Here is a 21601-nt window from a genome sequence, read left to right on the forward strand (position 1 = left end):
GACCCAATTCACTCTCAGATACAACAGCATTTGTGTAGCATCTCCAGAAAGGAAATCTGCTACGTACACCCAGAGGGCTCACACACAGCCTGCCAGCCCCTTTGGCAAGCCCTCAACTACAGAGCACACACACAAAGGACATGGACAATACGAAGGTGTTCATTCAAGCACGCACATTGGCAGAGGACAGATGTATGTACAGACCTGAGAGGCTCTCCACCCACATGACCCACAAAGACGTAAAGGTGCTCACACAACACACACCTGAAGGGCACTCCCAGGGACTGCAAGTACACACAGGGTGCTCACAAAGACACACAGAGGATCTAGAGGGACGCACCACAACCTGAAGGGTAATCCCAGGGCCCATGGGGACATTCCATACCAAAAAAGACAATCACCCACAGAGTACGTGAATGTATGTACATACCGATCAGGCACGCCTAGGGTGCCTGGGCCCAGATAGAGCATCTGGAAGGAGTTTGCTCTGGCACACACCTAGAGGGCGCTCTCCGGACCCAAAGGCACACATGCACCTAGAGGTTTTCGCACAGGCGCACCCCAAAGACGCCGACGCACGTCTAGGGGGCGCTCGTAGTGCACACGCATGCACACACCCCTGCCCAACTTTCCGCGCGCCCCCGCGGCCGCCTGCGGGAGACAGGCGCGCTCGGCTTCCTTCCCTGCGGGTGCGGAGCGGATCCGCTGTCGCCGGGCAGCGCTGGACCTGCGCGGTAGCCCGAAGGTGCGGCCAGAATGGAGGCGCTGCTGCTGGGCGCGGGGCTGCTGCTGGGCGCCTACGTGCTTGTCTACTACAACCTGGTGAAGGCCCCGCCATGTGGGGGCATCGCCAGCCTGCGAGGCCGCACGGCCGTGGTCACAGGTCAGTGCCGGAGGGCGGGCGATGGGGAGGTGGGGGCGGCGGGCCCGGCTTAGCTCCTGCCCGCCTACCGCAGGCGCCAACAGCGGCATCGGGAAGATGACAGCGCTGGAGCTGGCGCGCCGAGGAGCGCGCGTGGTGCTGGCCTGCCGGAGCCGGGAGCGCGGTGAGGCGGCCGCCTTCGACCTCCGCCAGGTGAGGAAGGGCCGGGACGGTGAACGGAGGACAGACACACTGGGACCCAGAGGGTTGTCAACAGTCTCTGAGGCATCAAGCCCCTGAGAGGAGAGTACTACTAGATGCATTAAGTGCAGAAGAGGGGGGGTGCACCAGACCCAACCTGGGGAGTGGGCTTCCTTGAGGAATTAACTGCTGTTCTAAGATGTTTAGGTTGTAGAAGTTACATTAATGAAGACCGTCGGGAAGGGAAGGACACAGGACAGCATGTGCAGAGACCCTGAGGCCAGAGACCTGGTCTGGTTTAAGAAACTGAATAAAAGGTTTACTGAGAATGGAGCACAGAGTATGGGGAAAAGGCAAAATGAAGGAACTGGAGGCCCTGAGCCAGGGCCAGGTTCTGGAGGCCCTCATACAGCCTATTGCCTATTGAGGAAATTTGTATTTTATAGGATGGGCTGTGGAGATCCAACGAAGGGTCCTCAGCAGGGTCTGGACTGTCAGAATAGACTTTTGGAATGAATCCTTGGTGACTGTGTGGTGGCTGGACTGGAAGGGGCAAGAGTGTTGAGAGACCACTGAGACATCTGTTGTAGATTTTAGAGTAACCAATAACAGGCAGATGGGATGATGATGATAATAATGGAAAGTACCCATTACACAGTTCTGACTGCAAGCCAGGCACTGTTCTAAGTATTTTACATATACTAACTCATTTAAGCCTCACAAGAACTCCATGAGATAGGTACTATTATTATTATTATTATTATTATTATTATTATTATTATTATTATTATTATTATCATTTTACAGTGAGAGAAGTGAGGCCCAGAGAGATTAAATATGTTGGCCAAGGTCACACTATAATGAAAGATCTGCATCAAGAACCCACATACTTAACCACTACATTCTGATGCATAGGGGCAGGTGTTAAGTAGGATGTGGACTCTCAGAATTTGGTGCCTGGGAAGAGGCAGGAGGAGAGAAATGCATGGTGACAAACCCAGTCCTTGCCACTCCACAGGAGAGTGGAAACAATGAGATCATCTTTATGGCCTTGGACTTAGCCAGTCTAGCCTCCGTACAGGCCTTTGCTACCACCTTCCTGAGCTCTGAGCCACGGCTGGATATCCTCATCCACAATGCTGGTGAGAGGCAGCAGATCCTGGAGGGGGCAGCGGGTGGCCAGGGGCAACTGCCTCCACCAGCCAGGCCTTGCCAGTGGCCAGTAGAGATGTGGGAAGGATACCCCCTACCACCATCTCACAGACAAGGACATTGAGGCTTGTGGGGATCTCTCTAGAGAGCAGTTGTTCACTCCTAGCCCCTACCCCAGGAATCAGTTCCTGTGGCCGGACCCACGAGCCCTTTAACCTGCTGCTGCGAGTGAACCACATCGGCCCCTTCCTGCTGACACACCTGCTGCTGCCCCGGCTGAAGACATGCGCCCCCAGCCGTGTGGTGGTAGTTTCCTCAGCTGCCCACCGGCGAGGGCACCTCGACTTCACATGCCTGGACCACCCAGTGGTGGGCTGGCAGCAGGAGCTGAGGGCATATGCCAACAGTAAGCTGGCCAATGTCTTGTTTGCCCGGGAGCTTGCCGCTCAGCTTGAGGGCACTGGTGTCACCTGCTATGCAGCCCACCCAGGTAAGGCCTGGTAGCCACTCTGCTTTGCTTTGATTCCCCCTCTCCCATCCTCACCCCATTCTGTGCTTCCCCCCAGCCTCTCATTGAGCCACAGAATCTCAGGACAGGAAGAAAGCATGGTCCAATGAAAAACCTATTCCTTAGTGGTCTTGGAACTAGGCTCTCCTTGTCTGGGTTCTTTTCACACCACAAGCTTGGTGGCTGACTACTGGGTAGGGTATGGCAATGAATTAGGCCCTGGTTCTCACCCCAAGAGCCATCCGGGTGACTGAACTGACTATAAAGATGGTAGTGGCTAATAATTATTCATTCATTCAAGAAGTATGTACTGAGTACCTTTTATGCACCAGGCATTCATCTCAGTGCTGGTAATATAGCAGTGGAAAAATGTAGACTGTAGAGTCTACATTCTAGTTTAGGGGAAGGGGATATTGGTAATAAATGTATACAATGACAGGTGGTGATAAAGTGCTATGGGGAAAGATAAAACAGGGTAAGGGAAATATGATGAAATAATGGGGTGCTATTTTATCTATGGCGGTCAAGGAAAACACACCTGAAAAGGTGACATTTGAGTAGAGGCCTGAAGGAGACGAGAGAATGAGCCATGTAGCTTTCTGGGGAGAAGAGTATAAAGAACAAAGCAAAGAGCAAGTGTGAAGGTGCTGAGGCAGAAGTGCCTGGTGTGCTTGAGCAAGAACAGGAAGCCTGTTGTGGCAGGAACAAGTGGGAGGGAGAGAGTGGCAAAAAATGAGGTAGAGAGTCATCTAGGGTCAAATAGCCCGGTCATGTAGGGTCTGGGGAGCCACTGTAAGCATCTTGGCTTAGTCTAAGTGAGTTAACTGATGACTAAGACCTCTTCCTGCCTTTAGGGAACGGGTTACAGGACAACAAGATCTGTCCTACCCATATTACCATACTGCATTTTAGATAGTCATTACCTAAGGCTCATCAGTAATTATAAGTGACAATAATAATTAGAGCTAATGTTTATCAAGCCTTTATTACACTCCACATCTCTAACATCCAAAACAGTGGCTGGTCTACCATAGGCATTAATAAATAAATGCTTGATGGTTAAACACAAAGTACCAGGACTTGACCTAGAAGAAAAGATGGAAACAGACACAACTGTTGGGGACACAGCATGAGCAAAATCTGGAAGATGGGGCTGTACAAGGAGTCTGGGTGGGGAGGAGGAGGCCTGCTCTTAGAAATAAGTGAGGTCACTTTGCAGGGGCCCTGGTTTCCCTGGAACTGACTTCTAGCCCTGTTGCTGTTCTTACCCTGGGCCCTCAGCCACTGACCTCACTCACCACTCCTTCCTTTCTTCCTATCCACAGGGCCTGTTAACTCAGAGCTGTTCCTGCGCCACGTTCCTGGATGGCTGTGCCCACTTTTGCGCCCACTGGCTTGGCTGATGCTGCGGGCACCAAGAGGGGGTGCCCAGACACCCCTATACTGCGCTCTGCAGGAGGGCATTGAGCCCCTCAGTGGGAGATATTTTGCCAACTGCCGAGTAGAGGAGGTGCCCCCAGCTGCCCGAGATGACTGGGCAGCTCACCGGCTGTGGGAGGCCAGCAAAAGGCTGGCAGGGCTCGGGCCTGGGGAGGATGCTGAACCTGATGAAGACCCCCAGCCTGAGGACCCTGGGACCCCATCTTCTCTCAGCAGCCCCCACCCTGAGGAGCCCACAGTTTCTGAACCTTACCCCAGCCCACAGAGTCCACCAGATGTGTCTAAGATCACAAACCGAATTCAGATTAAAGCTGAACCTGCGCCCCAAGCCTAACCTCCAGGCTGGGATGCTTTCCTTGTACTTGGTGGCCCTTGAAAACCTTAGCTGCATGCCAGACCATGCCCTGGTCATGGAAGGATTTTGAAGTTTTACCTCCATGGTTACTTGCTGGGGCTTCAAGGTGTGTCTGGACAGTTGTTCCCTGGTGGAAGGAAATAATGGGTCCTTATCTCTTCCTGAGAATAGCAGTGCTCCAGATTGAGAGATGGGGGTTAATGTGCCAGACACTGCTGCTCAGGAGTTTGAATTTCATAATTCTAGGCCCCACTCGTGATCGTGATCAGCTCTGGATTTGTAATTTGGTGCACTGCCAACACTGAGAATTACTGAACTGGGCCCTTCTCAACAGTGCAGCTAGGTGGTTGAATTACCCGCGTTTTGCAAAGGCGTGACCGTCAGGGACTCGCCCAAGGTCTCTCATAAGAGCAGGGGCCTGAAATTTGACCCCAAGCCTTCTGACTCCAGGGCCAACTACTGTAAGGTGGCTGCTGGGAGGTGAGGAATGGCCGGGCGGTTATCGAGGCGCCCCGCGGGAGCAGGGGGACGACGCCCTCCCGGGGTACTTGCGGGCTGAGCCCCGCGACCCGGCCCCCGGTGTGATAAAGCGTGCTGCCTGCCGCGGCTCGCGCTCCTTGCTGCCCTTCGCGCCGTGCCGGCCCCGCCCTCCGCCGCCACACTTCCGGCGGGGCTGCGGCCGCGGAGGGGCGCGGGCGGGCGCTGGGGGTGGCGGGATAGGCTGGGCGCGGCCGGCGGTGCGGGCTGCGGGCCGGCTGCCGTCGTTGTCTTTGCGGTCTCGAGGGCCGTGCGTCCCGCAGGCGTCATGGGCAATTGCCACACGGTGGGGCCCAACGAGGCGCTGGTGGTTTCAGGTGAGGGGGCAGCGTGGGAGGTGGTCTGGGCAGCCGGTGCTGGGAGGGTGTTTGGGGGCGAGGGCTGGGTCTGGGAAGGTGGGTGAGGAGGGGGCGAGGGGTGCGTGCAGGGCTGCGGAGCGAACGGGGAAGGGCTAGGCCAGGGAAGGGTTAAGGACGATAGGGGCAAGGTGGGGGCTCCGGGCATGGGGCCTGGGTCAGCCGCGCTCCGGTCGGCACCTGAGACCCCTTCCAGGAGGGACCCCATACTCACGCTTTCCGTGCTCCGCGCCCGCCCACTGCGTGTTTTCGCATGTTTATTCCCTCCTTTCTCCGCCTCCTCCCTACTCAGGCTCTCCCCTCCTCTCCGACGTGGGGTCCCGAACTGAAGCCTTAGGGTTCCGGGAGGGAGGGGACAGTGGTTTCCGGAACACGGCGATTTGGCTGGATTCCAGCGCCCGGGACTGAGGATGGGTCTCACAGCTCTGGGGGGCAGGTTCTTGTCTAGGGAGGAGCCCTGGGACATGGATTCTTGTGCTCTGGTCCGTTAATTCCGAGCAGGCTGGGTCTTGCTGGGGTTTACTGTCACTGCCTGCCCCTGAGATTCCACTGTGGCCTCTACAGGTTGAGAAACCGGGCTTTGGGCTGTGTCGCTCCGGTTGCAAAATGCTGCAGGCTGCAGAATCTCTGTGAGTTTAGATGGGGCTTGGAGACTGCAGTACTGGGGAGGGGAGAGGTATCGTGCTTTACAGCTACTTTTTAAATTGTGTATTTGGGTATCTTGAATGACCTCTGAAATCTTTAAAACCCGGAGTTTGTGCAGCTACCCTTAGCTCACAGGTGCTGGGGAGGCGCGGTGTGTCCCAACAACGTGGGGGCCTGTACTGAAGGAATCCCCCTGTATTTCTTCCCAGTACCAAAGCCAGTTTTCAGTCAGTGTGCAGAGTTGTTAGGGCTGGCTACAGAAGTGGGTGGAAGGGGGTGGGCTGGGCCAGGGCTTGTATCTGTCCACCCTTGGGCAAGTGTGATAAATCCACTGGGAACATTTACCCCAGAACATGGCTTCTGGCTCTGTTAGATCTCAAAAATCAATCTCCACTGGGACAGGAAATCCCCACCACTCTCCATGAGCAGGAATGGGGAAGATAAGATGCTTCATTTCCCTAAAGATCAGAGATAGCTTTGGTATCAGAGGGAGAGATGCACCTGTCCCCCCACCCAGAGAGCACTCAGGCTAGACTTGTACCTCTGTAAGACCTGGGCCTGTCTCCCAGCCCCCACACAGAAAGAAGGCTTTAGCACCCAAATCTGCGTGGCACTTTGTTTTTCTTGTGGAGCTTCTTCCTGGTAGCCCAGACTCTGAACTGAAGAGACAAAAGCCCCAGTCCTGTCCCTTTGGAGAGCCTTGAGACAGGGGTGAAAATAACATCTGAGATGGGCTGTTCTGTACCTTCCAGGTGCCAGAAACATAGCGCTCTGGCCAGAGGCCAATGCAGTGCTAGCTTCAAAGCTGTTCTAGGGATGAGGAGAGGAGGTTGTGCCGGGAATTAAAGGTGCTAGAGTCAAGGCAGGGTTGGAGAGAAGAAGGGAGGGATAATGCCTAACGAAATAGTACTTTGGTATTTGAGATCATCAAGCTGAGATGCAACTCTCTCTTGCACATGGACTCTCTGGAGAGCAGAGCAGCTACTCCCAGCCCTGCCTCTGCCTGGTTACTTGGGCCTGCATCTAAGTCCAGAGGCATCTCACTCAGCCCACTTCCAGAAGGATGCTCATACAGCTCATGGTCACCTTTTCCAAAAGTCTGGAGGTTCTTCTGGTCGTTCATTCTGTAGCATAAAGCCTTTTTCTTTGTTTCTTCTTTCAGGAATTTAAAAGGGGAATCCAACTATCATGTACCCTTTTCTCATCTCTGCAATAGGTCAGGTTCTTAACATGGGCTGTGGATTGAATTTAGAGGTCTGTGCATTTAGATGGGGGAGAAAGGTACATTTTTATTTTCACTAAATAAATTTAAATTTCACTTAACTTAAATTTAGCATTTCCTGTGATCATTAATGTGGGTGACAGTCCATGATGGTACTAGCAGGTATTTTCCTACCACACTGCAGTTGTGGAGGGACTTTAAGAATCGTTTATGTTCATCACTACTTTGAAATAATCTACTTTGAAGCTAGTAAGTCTACCATTAGCTCTTATTATTTAACATATTACTATATCACACATATTACTATATAATTTGTTTTGTATGTATTTTATTTGAAGAATGTATGAATGTTACAGCATTGCCAGACTACTAAGGGGGTTTGTGAATCAAAAAAGGCTAAATCCCCTCATAGGGTGTGGTCTTCTGGACTAGTAGGAAGAAGAAGGTGGGAGAGGAGCAGGAAGGGAAGGGAGTGTCACTGAGAGGGCAGAGTGACAGGCTCTGTCTGTCTAATAGTGGTTCAGAGGCTATCATGCTGTGTTCTGTCTTTCAGCTTGGTTGAGGACAGGACAAACAAAAGCAAGTTGGGTGAGAAAAAGTGAGATAAAATTAGGACAAACTCCTGGTCTCAAGACAATGAGAGCTAGGGAGGCCAAGGAAGGGACCCTGAAGTGTTCTTTGGGGGCAGTGTGACCAGGAAGCTGGGAGGAAGATGGGGAGGAGGCTGCTGGGGGCGGGACAGTCTGGCAGACCCAGCTTCCGGTTGCTGCCCCTGGGAATATGGCCATGTTGCCCTTGACAATGGTCCAGCTTGAGCTGTGGACCCTGCTCCCAAGGTCAAAGAAGAAGTTAAAAGATGAATGGTGGATGACCCCTCCCCCATCCTATCCTACCACTACCACCTCCACCCCCAGCCTGGTGAGAAGTGCCCTAGAGCTGGCCAGAGGCAGCATGCCCCACTGGCCAGAAGAAGCTGTGATTTTTGACCCTAGCAGTTTTCGCTGGGTTCCAAGATGGTTTAGGTTTCAAATTGACTGCTTGTCCTTAGAGGCCTCCCTTGCCCCACCCCCTGGGGCCGAGAAACCGGCAATACTTCACATGAACAGAGCCCTGTGGACTCTTGTTTTCATCACAGAGAAAAAGAGACCTAAGAGCACCTCTTCTGTGCACAGGGGCAGACCCCTGAAACTGGGTTGGCCACCCAGTGAGCAGTGTCAGATGCCAGCTGTCTAACCTGACTAGCCCCTGCACTCGGGGTTGTCTTTGGTCCTTTGCCTCCACCCATCTAAAACCTGTCTCCAGTTCACTTATTCTCTGTTGGTTACTGGCTTCACCACTGACCCAAACTCAACTCTAGAGCTGCACCAATATAGTAGCCACCAGCTACATGTAGCCACTTAAATTTAAATTAATTAAATTAAAATTTCATTTCCTCAGTCATCTCAGCCATGTTTTGCCAAGTGGCTGCCGTATTGCACAGTGCAGCTACAGAACATTTCCACCTGCATAGAAAGTCCTGTTGGCCAAGACTGCTCTAAGTTATCCCACAGCATCAACCACCTAGTCTTTGCCTACATCACTGCAAGAAGCTTCTCCCTTATCTCCCTGACCCCATGTGTTTCTCTTTCTGCAAAGTGGTGTTTCAAAAATGAAAACATAACTTTTTTTTTGTATCACTAATGAGCAATTACATGAGCAATATTATGGTTACTTGACTCCCCCCATTATCAAGTCCGCACCACATACCCCATTACAGTCACTGTCCATCAGTGTAGTAAGATGCTATAGAATCACTACTTGTCTTCTCTGTGCTATACTGCCTTACTGTGCCCCACACACACATTATGTTTACTAATCATAATGCTTCTTTTTCCCTCTTATCCCTCCCTTCCCACCCATCCTCCCCAGTCCCTTTCCCTTTGATAACTGTTAGTCCATTCTTGGGTTCTATGAGTCTGCTGCTGTTTTGTTCCTTCAGTTCTTTTCTTTGTTCTTATACTCCACAGATGAGTGAAATCATTTGGTACTTGTCTTTCTCTGCCTGGCTTATTTCACTGAACATAATACCCTCTAGCTCCATCTATGTTGTTGCAAATGGTAGGATTTGTTTTCTTCCTATGGCTGAATAATATTCCATTGTGTATATGTACCACATATCCATTATCCATTCATCTACTGATGGACACTTAGGTTGCTTCCATTTCTTGGCTGTTGTAAATAGTGCTGCGATAAATCCAGGGGTGCATGTGTCTCATTCAAACTGGGCTCCTGCATTTTTAAATTAAATTCCTAGGAGTGGAATTCCTGGGTCAAAAGGTATTTCTATTTTGAGTTTTTTGAGGAACCTCCATACTGCTTTCCACAATGGTTGAACTAATTTACATACCCACGAGTAGTGTAGGAGGGTTCCCCTTTCTCCACATCCTCACCAACATTTGTTGTTGTTTGTCTTTTGGATGTTGGCCATCCTAACTGATGTGAGGTGATTGTGGTTTTAATCTGCATTCCTCTGACGATTAGTGGTGGAGCATCTTTTCGTGTGAAAACAACTTTTTCACCCCCCCAGCCTAACTCCCTGTGTGATGCCCCCATCACACATACACACACACACACACACACACCCCAGCCTAACTCCCTGTGTGATGCCCCCATCACACACACACACACACACACACACACACACACACACACACACCAGCTCCTTGGCCTGATACCTGAGACACAATGTGATCTGCCCTCTTCTCCTCCCCTGACCCTGCCTTGTTCTTAGCCAGGGGTCTTCAGATATACAGTAACTCAGCTACAGGACACTACCCTTGACCTTTGGAGGCACCCACACTGCAGCTTTCTGGATAACCAGAGTTTGTAAACATGGAAATGATGACATTCACTGGCTACTTCCCAAATCACGTTTCCTTTGAACCCTATTTCCTCCTGTACATTTCTTTACACTGCAAATGAACTGCCCCTCTAGCTTTTACTAAAGTTTTCTTGAACTTGATGAGTAATTTTGACATTAGCAGGAGGGTTCACAACAAGAATTTCAGGAATTGATTTTTCTCATTTCTGCATAGAGAGCATGGCAAACATGTCCACAGCATTAATCTGGGTCATGGCCAGATTCAACATTCTGTTTAGTTGATACAGTTTCCAGGAACCACTTCCTTTTTAGATCTTCTCCCTTTCTCTCACTGCTCCCATTGGTACCATGAGTTGACCTTTGTTTTGAGGTCTGCTCGCACAAGAGGAACAGAGTGACTCCGAATCCCTGGGAATAGAGAACCAACCTCACAGATGTGTCTGCTGGGCATGAACAAGGCTCCCACCTCAGCTTGGAGACTCCCTGCCTCCCATCGCCCTCCCAGCATTGGCCCCCACTACATTCATTCCCTCTCAGTCTGCACTCATTCTAGTAAAAGATGAACAGCCTGGTCTCAGACAAGACTGGGAGGGCCTTAGAATCTACTTGGATAGACAGGCAATTTGCATAGAAAGGAGGATATCTAATGAGTGATTCAGAAAGCAAGTGCTTTTAGACTTCAGTCTGAAAAGCAGGTCAGTGGAAAAGTTAAAAGCTCCCACATCCTTCAAGACAGGATCATTATCTTCATCTCTTCACCCTTAGTGCAGAAAGCTGCTGTATTTGTTGCATAAAAGATGGCAGCCTTCCCTGCTCACTCCTGCCCATTGACCTCTACTGTTCTCTGAAAGCAGTACATTCAGAACCACTCATTGGATAGCTTCTTTTTTATGCAGATTTCTTGTCTACCAAACTAGATTCCAAGGCCCTTAAGGGCTTGTCTCCCATTTCTGTGTAACCTCGGCACCTGGTACCCAGGAGTGGGAGCTGTCAAGTATCAGAGCAGGTAAAGGTCCAAAGTTGCTGTTGGAGGGATGGGGGATAGACAAACCCAAGAACTAACTGACTGGCAGTGGTTTGCTTTGCTCTCCAGGGGGCTGCTGTGGTTCCGACTATAAACAGTATGTGTTTGGCGGCTGGGCCTGGGCCTGGTGGTGTATCTCCGACACTCAGAGGTAAGGGTCTGGGGACTTGGGAAAATGGCATCCTGGTGGGCAAGAGAAACAGAATTCCCAGCGCTTCTCCCTCCATCAGGCCAGCTAGAGTGTCTGCCACTTGCCACATTCCATTGGCAGGGTAGGGGGAGCCTCTGAAGCAGCTGAAATGGGTGGCACAGGCATGCAGGAGATCTAAGCGGGGCCACCTTCTTAATGGGCATGCCTTTCTCCATTACAAGTATCACTTCTGTCCCAGAGAATTCAGGGTCATGCCCAGGCAGAATCCTAATTTCCTGATTCTAGCTTAATGATTCATGAAGCCTTAATTATACACCCTGTTTGGAATGGGTCTAGGGAGGGAGAAAAGGCTGAAGAGACCCCTTACACCCTCACCTGCACAGGCCCTGGGATGATGCAGGCAGGGGGCTAGTCAGCAGAGAATGGATGTACAGTCTGAGATAGCTCTCTGAGCGTGCCACATTAGAGATGGCTGGAGATCTAAGGATTTGGTGCTGGGACTGGGTGAGACAGGTCTGGACCTCCCAAATCAGTTTGGAAAGACTAAAGGAAGGGACATTTCAGCCTCCCAGAGGGCCCACCACCACCTGCCAGCTGCCCCAGAGCCCCCGTCAGGCCAGACTTGTCCTGGACCTCTCCTGCCATTCTCACTGCCCAAGGAGGAGATGAGGCATGCTGGCCAGGCCACCGTCCCATCACCCCCTTGGGAGATGGAGAGAGGAGCTCAGATCCTTCTAGGCCAAGACTCAGGCAACAAGGGCAGTAGAGCTGTGAAGGTGTGGGCATGGGGGGGCAGGGAGTGGGCATCCTGAGGGGGAAGCAATGGAGATTCCAGTCAGAATTCGCCTCCACCCTGGCCCCACCAATCAGCAGAGAGAAATGCATGGCTGCACTCAGCTGCCAGTGCTTTTTGGGGCTCCAGGGAGGCTGAGGGTGTCAGTTAGGGTCAGGCACATGGGAAGCATGTCTCAGCTTTTGACTCCAGTCGCTGAATTCCCAGGAACCCCCTTCACTCCCCCGTCTCTCACCTCAAATTGCCCTACCTGAGTTGAGGGATCCTGGGGACTCTTTCTGGCGCAAGGCTGAAGTGTCAAGAGAGTAATCAGTACTGGTCACAGCTTCCTCTCGGGAGGATCCCAGGCACCCTTGAATGGGCCAGTTGGCCTGGCAGAAGCCATGGAGTGCCCTCTGCAGAGACACTGCCACTCCGCCCCACACACTATGCCGTCCTGGGACAAGAGGGTGTCTTGTCCAAACACTTTGACATACGGACTGGGCCAGAGAGTTGTCAGCTTACCCAGAGTCCTGTCTGTAGCAACCCCCCTGCAACCTTTCTCCACATTCTTGGTTCCGCTTCAGCTTCTTGCTCCAGGGAGCAGACCCCCAAGACAGGAGGACCAAGCTTTTCTGACAGCAGGTTTGGAAGTGAGGGGTGGAGGGCCTTGTACCTCCTCCTGGGAAACTGATCTCACACACGAGGCTCAGCATCACCTCTGGTCCCACTTGCTGGGTAGTCTGAGCCTACAGCCCCCGCCTTTGTGGGGGATAGACCCTCCCCCAACTCCTAGCCTGCTTGGGGGATGTCTCCACAAGCTGAGGCCTTTATTTTCCCAGGCCAGCAGGAGACCCTCAGGTCAGAGGAGAGGCTTCTAACCCAGCCTGGATCCTCAGCCTCCCTTTTGAGGTACTCCCCACAGCCATCTCACATGTCACCCACGCTTGGTGTCAGCCATCCTTCTCCAGGCTCAGTGAAGTCCCTCCTGCTGCACTTCCCTGCTGCGCCCTATACTATCCTGAGCCCTGACATGGGCAGCGCTGTCCCTCACCGGAGCAATTCCTCCACCTCTGGCATCTGAGCTGCAGCCTCCCACCTTCCCTCCTGCCTTTCCTCCCTCTCCCCTCTCTCCCTCTTTCCTCCTTCCCCAGAAGAGAGCTTGGTGGGTTCCTGTCTGAGCCAGGCCTAGAGTCCTCTCAGGCCCACAGTATCAGTGTGAGGGGCTTGAATGAAAGCGACCTTCACACACCTGCACGGCTGGAGTCCCCAGGGCTGCCACTGGGAGAGCTGAGTTGGGGCCTACACATTGCTTACTGCCTCCCTCCCCCAGGCCACGTGCTTCTGCTCCTTCAGCCTCAGCCTCAGCCTCTGTCCTCCCTTCCTCTGGTTAAGGAAACCTTCCACACTGTCCACAGCCTCACCTCTGCCTGGACCACCATTCTACACGCACTCGCACGCACACACTGCTCCCAGGAGACCCAGCTAGGGTGGGCCAAGCAGCTTCAAGGTGACTTGTTTTCTTTACCGTGACTCTCTTCTCTGCCTGTGCTCAACTTGGGAAATTCCAAAGTTTATTACTCCATCATCTCCCAGTCATCCCTGTAAGTATTCTGGACAGGCACACTTTCTCCCCCAGCCTTCCTTGACACATCCTCCTCCAACAGCCCCAAATCAGCAATCCAAAACTGTCCTTAGGCTTTTCTGGCCCTCAGTTGCCTTCTTAGTGATGGTAGCACAAACCTTGAGGGTTTGTGCCCCAAGCAGTATCCAGTATTTGCTGTGGCTCATTAATCCCCAGAGTGGCCTCCTCCTCCCAATTTCTGGAAACACAGATTTGCCTGTGTTTGGAGGGTGCAGCTGAGGCTAAATCTCCCAGACCATGCCAGGAATCTCCTGGGAAAGTCGGGTGATGGGCAGCCCAGCTGCCCTGTGCACAGGCCTCCTGACCTCAGGTCTTAGACCAGGGCAGCAGCAGGCCTTTCCCCAGCCCAGCAGCTGCTTCTCCTTGGAAAGGTATGGGAGCTAGAGAAGAGACCCAGAGGCCTCAAGCCAGCAAGGGGGTGTTTCCATCCCCTACAGCCCTAGGCTAAGCTGGCAGTGGGGGGCTGAAGTAGTGAGAACTACCCTGCCCTGCCCCCAAGCATCAGGCATCAGTGCTTGTCTGGTAACCACTGTGTGTGTTTGCTGTGTCCCTTCCTACCCCTTCCTGTCCCTACCTCTCCCTACCTCCTGGCTGCTCCTCAGACTGTCTCTGGAGGTTATGACCATCCTGTGTCGCTGTGAGAATATTGAGACGTCGGAGGGGGTCCCGCTATTCGTAACAGGGGTTGCACAGGTAATAACCCACCTGCTTCCTCCTCTGTCTAACCTTCTCTCTTCCTGCCCTGCGGGGCCTGGCAGGCAGGAGCTGGATGGACTCCCCTCCTGAGAGTGTCCCTGCCTCCCTGCTGCTCTCCCCATCCCCTGCTGCTATGCTGGGTGCCAGGATGGACCCCTGTAGATCCCCAGCTCCCTTGCCCTCACTCACTGGGGCTAGTAGTGGGGAAGGGACAAGGGCTTTTGGAAGCTCTGCCCAAGTCTGCCAGTGGATGTTTCCAAGCCTAAATCAGGAGTAAGTTGAGGCAGGAGACACAGGCCCTTATGTGACAGAGCTGGGCTGTCCAGGTGGGAAGGGTTCAGTCCTAACTAGTTGTGCGGAAGTCCTCGTCCTCCAGGTACCATGGCGCCCCTTGCTAGCTGCTTCCCCAGGCCCCAGGGTCAAGCCCTAGCCCTCCTCCCTGCAAGGCCAGGAGATTGCTCATTGGGGAGTTCTGTTCACCCAGGCCCTCAGCCCGCTCCTGTCTCCTTGAGAGGCCTCAGTGAGAAAAGCCTTGCCCGTTCCTTGCCCCTGATTCTTTGAGAGGCTGCCGAGCAAATCTCTTGTCACTGGCCTTCAGTTTCCTCCCTCCTGAAATGGAGAGAATCATACCTTCTCTGTGCCTTGTATGGATGTTGGAAAGGCAAGTAAAAATACTTCGGGAGTTTTAGAAAAGTGCTGGAGAAACCCAAGCTTTATTATGATGCGATCTCCCTTCAGAAAGCAAGTGACTTAGTCACTCACTCTTCACTGTCATGCAGCCTTAGCTGCTGAAATCCATTCCTGAGCCAGGGTGTTGAGTAACACCAAGAACTCTCTGTGTAACATGCAGGTTCCTATCTTCACTGCTTCATTCACCAGCTCTCTACTGAGCACCAGCTCCATTCTTGGCACTGCAGACTCAGCAGAGAGCCCCCCCGCCCCTCAGAGCCTAAACATCTTCTTGCCCATCCCCTTCCTCTGCCTGAAATTGCCTATCAGCCTTCAGGCAAAAACCCTGCACCACCACACTCCCTTCCTCACCCATCCTGCCGCTTGTGTCAGGAAGGGGACCAGCTGCATCTCATCTGCCCCTTGCAGCCAGGGGAGGGCAGGCTTCAGTGCAGAGGCCTGCGAAGAAGCTCTGACCATCTTGTTTCAAATGGGTAGGGTCCCAGCCACTCTCGACACCCTGTCTAAAGCAACTCTGTACCCCTCCAAACCCACTACTCTACTTGAAACAACTGCAAAGGCCCAGGTCCCCTTTGGGCTGAGTCATGCCCACCCTTGAAGACTCAGACCGTCTGGACAGAACAAGTCTCTCTAGGGTTCGTGTTCCTTGGCCAGGAAGCTCTAGTGGGACCCCAGCCCTCACTCTCCACTTGAGCCACCTGGGCCCAACCCCAGATGGTGGGCTTTAAGTCATAGCCTGTTTCCCGCAGGCCCTCCTAGCAAGGGGCAGACACAGGATCACTTCTGTCTTGGCCCAGCAGCAGGCATACTCCCAGTATGCCAGGCTTTCTGGGCAGCCTTCTGGGGCATCCTGGGGTGCTGAGTAGGGAACAGTGAGGTCGCTGGGGGTGTTCATCTGGCTCCATGGATGACCCACACAGCACAGCCTGGAGTACCAGCACTTACTTGCTGTTTCAGGACCTACACACGTGACTATACTGGTTCTCCCACCAACCCAGACCACCCACGACTTCTCTACTTCCTTTTCCTGCTCTGAGGCTGGTTGATCTGAGCAGAGGACATGTGTGCATGTGGGTAGCACACTTACACTCCTTCCCCTGGAGCCACCTGCACCCACCCTGCTCTGCCTTCCCACCCATCTTCTCGCTTCCAACCATGACCCTGTGGAGAGCCCTCCCCACCCTCCTCTGCAGCAGGACCCCAGGCCCATCCCAGCTGGAGCAGTGAGGTATTGGATTTTCCCCACACCCCAGGCCCTGGGCCCCCAGACCCATGCCCCTGTTTTGCGTTTCTTGGCAGGATTTCCCTAGAGATTATGACGTTGCAGCCCCGCTGCGAGGACGTAGAGACGGCCGAGGGGGTAGCTTTAACTGTGACGGGTGTCGCCCAGGTATAGTAACTCAGCAGCCCCACGCATGTCCGACGAGCTGCCTCGTCCCTGTTCTGGGGCTTGGGGGGAGGAAGAGAGGATAACAGCCAGGGGCAGTCTCTCTCCAGTGCCCCTGCCCCTCCCCCCTGCTTCCAAGAGAGGATCGTCACCACTGGAACATGCTCGCTCAGTCCCTTGGCCCCCCAGCAGGACTAACAGACAACCATTCTCTTCTCAGCTGGCCCACGAGGGACAGAACCAGTGCTGAGGGCTCCTGTCTCACTAACCCCATCCATTCTTTGCAGGTGTCGGAAATGCCAAGCCCTAGAATCCAGGCTTTCTCATTCCCTGGGGAGGGATCTGAAGGGGTGGGGACAGAGGGTGAGACCATGTCAGGCCCAGGAGCTCTGGGCTCTGGAGTTGGAAGCTGTGCTATAGTCCCAGCTCGGTGCCTGGACGAGGGGCTTCCTACTGTAGCCCTCCTTTCCGCTTCCCAGGACAGTGAGGTTCAGCCTTGTTATGGGCCTCTGGTGAGGGGCTGTTGGCTTAGGACCTCAGGAAGGAAAGGCAGGAGGATGCCCGCCCTCGGCATCCCACTGGAGTTGTCTCCTGCCCTGTCCAGGTCTTCCCTAGTCGGTCTCTGTGTGTCCCTATTGCTCATTCTCCTTTCTGCCCTCTTTGCCCCTCAGCCTGCAGGTCTCCTACCTGTGGGAGCCTGCAAGGGAGGAATTGGCTAATGAGGGACCAGCGAGTGGCTGGAGGGGTGGGAGGGGAAGCCCCAAATGCCAGGAGAGAGGCCATGTCAGGGCTGCCAGTGGAGATGAAATTTCTCAGTGGAGGAATTCCTCATGTGCTCTCCACACTAGAGGCCTCAGACTCTGCCCCCTCCAAGCCCCTGGGCCTCCAGGTCTGAAAAAGGAGGAGAGGAGCACAGCCGCCCTCCTCCACACCTCTGGGTCTGGGGCTCCTCTGCCGCCCTCCAGCCTGGCTCAGGTGCCTCTGTGCCCGGCAGGTGAAGATCATGACGGAGAAGGAGCTCCTGGCCGTGGCCTGTGAGCAGTTCCTGGGCAAGAATGTGCAGGACATCAAGAATGTCGTCCTGCAGACGCTGGAGGGGCACTTGCGCTCCATCCTCGGTGAGTCCCAGTCCAGCCCAGGGACCCCTCTCCTACCTTCCAGGAGCCACATAGGGTCTCCAAGGAAGGGCAGGAGTCTGGCAGTCCTACCAAGGTTTCTCGCTGAAAAATAGAAACATTTCCCCCAAAGTGTTTTATTTCAAAACTTCAGGTGACTTGAGTGAAGAGGAAGGCAGTGGGATGGGGGTGACAGGCTGCCAATCTGTCAGGCCCCTGGTGCTGCTTGGAGCACTTTTCCTCATCCAGCCTAGAGTCTGAGAAGAGGCTCAGTGTTAAATGATTTAGAAACCCCAGGAAGGCCCAGCTCAGTCTGCAAGACACTGCATACACTCACACCTCTACTTGCATGCCTCCTCCCTTTCCCAGCTGGCTGGGCCCCTGGGGAGCCAGTCTATGATCCCTCTGCCCCCAGGGACCCTGACTGTGGAGCAGATTTATCAGGACCGGGACCAGTTCGCCAAGCTGGTGCGGGAGGTGGCGGCCCCTGACGTCGGCCGCATGGGCATTGAGATCCTCAGCTTCACCATCAAGGTGCAGTGTGATGGGAAGGCTGTAGCCCCCATGTCTACCTGGGAGGGGGGTACTTGGCAGGAGGGCCACCTTTGTGCCTTTGACTGTTCCCAAGGGTGACTCCTGCTTCCCTCCCCAGGATGTATATGACAAAGTGGACTATCTGAGCTCCCTGGGAAAGACGCAGACTGCCGTGGTGCAGAGAGATGCCGACATTGGAGTAGCCGAAGCTGAGAGGGATGCAGGCATCCGGGTACGTGGGCTTTTCTTCCCACCCCCAGGGACAGGGAGCTCAGAGGTAGCGGGACCATGGTTGCTCAGGGGACCCACAGCAGCTGCCCTCCCTGCTCCCAGGAAGCTGAGTGCAAAAAGGAGATGCTGGATGTGAAGTTCATGGCAGACACCAAGATTGCTGACTCCAAGCGAGCCTTCGAGCTGCAAAAGTCAGCCTTCAGTGAGGAGGTCAACGTCAAGGTGAGAAGCGGTAGGGTTGGGACTCAGGGCTCAAGACTTAGCAGCCAGCCTCTGACATGCTGACCATACTCCTTCCATAGACAGCTGAGGCCCAGCTGGCCTATGAACTTCAAGGGGCCCGAGAGCAGCAGAAGATCCGGCAGGAAGAGATTGAGATTGAGGTTGTGCAGCGCAAGAAGCAGATTGCAGTGGAGGCACAGGAGATACTACGCACAGACAAGGAGCTCATTGCCACTGTGCGCCGCCCCGCGGAGGCTGAGGCTCATCGCATACAGCAGATCGCTGAGGGTGAAAAGTGAGTGCTGCTGGGCACCAGGGCTGAGGGCCAGTCAGGCTCCTCTGCCCTCCATCCACTCCCTCCACTCCGCTGACCGCAGCTCAGAAGCCACTGCTCCCCCGTGCCTGCTTACTCACTGTGAAGTGGGGGTGACCTGCCTCCCCAACAGGGTTATTGTTAGGAAGACTGAATTCAATACAGGAGGTTCAAGGGCCTGGAATGGTACTTGGCATAGAGGGCATCCTGGTCAGGTGCCTTCCCATTTGTATCTGGAAGCCAGCAGCCAGAGCCACAAAGCCAGAGCACCCCACTTCATGGGTCCCCCACCCTGACACCTGCAAGAGCAGAGGGCTTAAGCATTTACTGGTCCCCTGGCAAGGTTTGAGGGTCTCCTGGCACTTCCCACTAATCCTCCCCAACCCGGACTCCCCCAGGGTGAAGCAAGTCCTCTTGGCACAGGCAGAGGCTGAGAAGATCCGCAAAATTGGGGAGGCAGAGGCGGCAGTCATCGAGTCGATGGGCAAGGCAGAGGCCGAGCGGATGAAACTGAAGGCAGAGGCCTACCAGAAATACGGGGATGCAGCCAAGATGGCCTTGGTGCTAGAGGCCCTGCCCCAGGTGAGACCCACACCCCAGGCTGAGGCTAACTGGGCAAATGTCGGGACTCCCCTGGGCCTTGTCAGAAACACAGAAACAGGCTGGCTAGAAGGATTATCTGAGGGGTGTTGGGGGGAACCCTGCAAAAGGCACAGGCTCATTCCTGGCGCACTGGGCCTCTCTGACCATGGCTTGCAATTAAGGGCCACCCAGGCTGCCTTGGGGTTTGGTGAGGTGGAGGAGGGAGAGATACTGGCTAGGGTGGGTGAATGGAGCCAGAGCACCAGCCAAGCTGTCCTCCCACCTCCTAGATTGCTGCCAAAATCGCTGCTCCTTTGACTAAAGTTGATGAGATTGTGGTCCTCAGCGGGGACAACAGCAAGGTGACATCAGAAGTGAATCGGCTGCTGGCTGAGCTGCCTGCCTCTGTGCACGCCCTCACAGGCGTGGACCTGTCTAAGGTGCGTGCCTAGCTAGCTGCGGGGGTTCCTGAGCAGCAAATAAACTAGCCCAGGCAGCAAGGTTGCAGGCCCCAGAGCCAAGGCCTCATGGTATCTTCCATCTTTGCAGATACCCCTGATCAAGAAGGCCACCGGTGCACAGGTGTGAGGCTCCTGAAGGCCCACACCCTTCGCAGCCACCCGCCCCTCCTTCAGCACCTGTTATAATACCACAGGGACAATGGGAACGAACTGACTCTGGTGCCTTATTTTGTAGGGACCAGAAGTGCTGCGAGTTCAGGCCTTCTCTGGCTGTCTTCCTTTCTTCCTGTCTCTGTCTGTCTCCTTCCTCTTCTCCCCTGCCCCATACCCTCAGTTTCACTGCCGCATTCATAGGGTTTGTCTCTTCCATCCTCATCTTCCTGTATGTCTCTTCCTTTGTCTTTTTATCTCCCTCTCTCCTCCAACTTCTATATGTATCATGTAGTTTCAGCCAAAAATGTTTATTATAATCACTGTCTGTCTGTTGGGGGTGGCCCTGCTGCTCCTCAGAATCCTGGTGCCTTGAAGTTCTCTGTTCATCTGTCCGTTCTCCCTGTGGCCCTGGCCAGAGCTCAGCATGGGTACAGGAGGTCTGGATAGGACGGCCACCCTGCCCACACCTGGCCTAGTCTTCCCCAGCCGTAAACCCTCCCCAGGAAGTCCCTAGCCTCACCTACTGCAGCCTTGCCAGGCCTGGGTAGCCGAGGCTTGCGAGCCCAGGGCCACTGCCCTTCACTTCACCCTCCCTAGTCTCGGGCCTCTTCTGTACCTGACCTCTCTCCCTAGCCCCAGGGGCACAGAGGCAAGGCCTCCTTCTATAGCAGCTCCCTCGGTTTACTACTGCCTTAGGAGGCCCCTGCTTGTGCTCAGGGAATATCCCTTCATGGACATGTCCCTACTAGGTGGAGTGGGTCTTGGTCCCAATTCTGCTAAGCCTTTCTAGGACCAGAGTCTAGCCCTGTTGGGGACTAGAAAGTATGTAGGCAGCACTGTCCTGGGTATCTGGCCAGGCCCTTCCAGTGGGCAAAGCTGTGCCAACCCTGTACCAAAATGAGTGCCGTAGACTGGCCAGACTCCATACTCCTTGTGCCGTCTTTCTTCCTGGCCAGAATAATAGGGTTCCAGCCACAGGGAAGCAGCCCAGTCCTCTGTCTCCTTGCTCTAGTGGAGGCAGAAGAGCCCAGAGCCCAAGCATCCTGGCAGGGGAGCTGTGGATGTTCCACAGTCCCAGTCCTTGCCCAAGCCTTGCCCTGGCCTGTGTAGCTGTTCCTGCATGTGGATGCTGCATGTCTGGTCTGGGGCTTGGATGCTGCACTGCCCCGCTGCCTGCCCCTTCTGGTAAAATAAAGATGTTATGCCCATGCCCTGTATCATGTCTTCTGTGAAGCGAAAGACTGGCAAGCAAGAACCAACCAGGTCCCCCCACCCTTAGCACCCTTCAACCTAAAGAATGCACTTTGCCTGTTCTTCCCCACACTTGCCACTGGGGGGCATCAGCACACAGGCCTTGCCCCCTAGTAGCATGCTGGGGCAGAGCTGCCATTGGCCCAGGCACGGAAGCCAGACCTGAGCCCTGGGAGAACTAGCTCCAGTGCTGGCAGATGGAAGGGGCTGCTGGGCTCACTGCACCTCTGTGCCCA

The 21601-nt window shown here is 54.1% G+C and overlaps 2 protein-coding genes and 1 long non-coding RNA gene across 10 annotated transcripts; 2 read left to right on the forward strand and 1 right to left on the reverse strand.

Moving 5' to 3' along the window:
* Positions 1-594: 594 nt before the first annotated feature.
* Positions 595-4640, forward strand: DHRS13 (dehydrogenase/reductase 13). The gene is made up of 5 exons (XM_017678175.3): positions 595-883; positions 957-1075; positions 2082-2205; positions 2394-2705; positions 4049-4640. Exons 1-5 carry the CDS (start codon positions 757-759, stop codon positions 4495-4497), a joined length of 1131 nt encoding a protein of 376 aa, XP_017533664.3. The 5' UTR covers positions 595-756; the 3' UTR covers positions 4498-4640.
* LOC118970531 (uncharacterized) lies at positions 3683-5969 on the reverse strand. Its single transcript, XR_005058575.2, has 3 exons — positions 5626-5969; positions 4597-4645; positions 3683-3808 (listed from the first exon to the last, which is right to left on the reverse strand). It is a non-coding gene; the product is annotated as an uncharacterized lncRNA (long non-coding RNA).
* Positions 4996-21324, forward strand: FLOT2 (flotillin 2). 8 transcript variants are annotated; one of them, XM_037008417.2, is made up of 13 exons: positions 5197-5372; positions 11056-11144; positions 11232-11313; positions 14333-14423; positions 16416-16506; positions 17498-17621; positions 18034-18152; positions 18271-18384; positions 18486-18605; positions 18686-18900; positions 19317-19500; positions 19791-19940; positions 20050-21324. In XM_037008417.2, exons 5-13 carry the CDS (start codon positions 16432-16434, stop codon positions 20086-20088), a joined length of 1140 nt encoding a protein of 379 aa, XP_036864312.1. In that variant the 5' UTR covers positions 5197-5372; positions 11056-11144; positions 11232-11313; positions 14333-14423; positions 16416-16431; the 3' UTR covers positions 20089-21324. The 8 variants fall into 8 exon arrangements, with proteins under 8 accessions (XP_036864309.1, XP_036864313.1, XP_036864308.1 ...); XM_037008418.2 differs by lacking the exon at positions 16416-16506 and having other exon boundaries at positions 5009-5372; XM_037008416.2 differs by lacking the exon at positions 14333-14423 and having other exon boundaries at positions 5205-5372; positions 11035-11144.
* Positions 21325-21601: the final 277 nt, after the last annotated feature.

The sequence above is a fragment of the Manis javanica genome, chromosome 4 (assembly GCF_040802235.1).
Source record: "Manis javanica isolate MJ-LG chromosome 4, MJ_LKY, whole genome shotgun sequence".
Lineage (NCBI taxonomy): Eukaryota > Metazoa > Chordata > Mammalia > Pholidota > Manidae > Manis > Manis javanica.

Coding starts and splice junctions, on each gene's coding strand:
- DHRS13 (XM_017678175.3), top strand. CDS start 757: ATGGAGGCGCTGCTGCTGGGCGCGGGGCTGCTGCTGGGCGCCTACGTG. Junction 1,076..2,081: donor CCGCCTTCGACCTCCGCCAG/GTGAGGAAGGGC, acceptor GCCACTCCACAG/GAGAGTGGAAACAATGAGAT. Junction 2,706..4,048: donor CTGCTATGCAGCCCACCCAG/GTAAGGCCTGGT, acceptor TCCTATCCACAG/GGCCTGTTAACTCAGAGCTG.
- FLOT2 (XM_037008414.2), top strand. CDS start 5,324: ATGGGCAATTGCCACACGGTGGGGCCCAACGAGGCGCTGGTGGTTTCA. Junction 14,424..17,497: donor TCGTAACAGGGGTTGCACAG/GTAATAACCCAC, acceptor TGTGCCCGGCAG/GTGAAGATCATGACGGAGAA. Junction 18,606..18,685: donor GTGAGGAGGTCAACGTCAAG/GTGAGAAGCGGT, acceptor CTCCTTCCATAG/ACAGCTGAGGCCCAGCTGGC.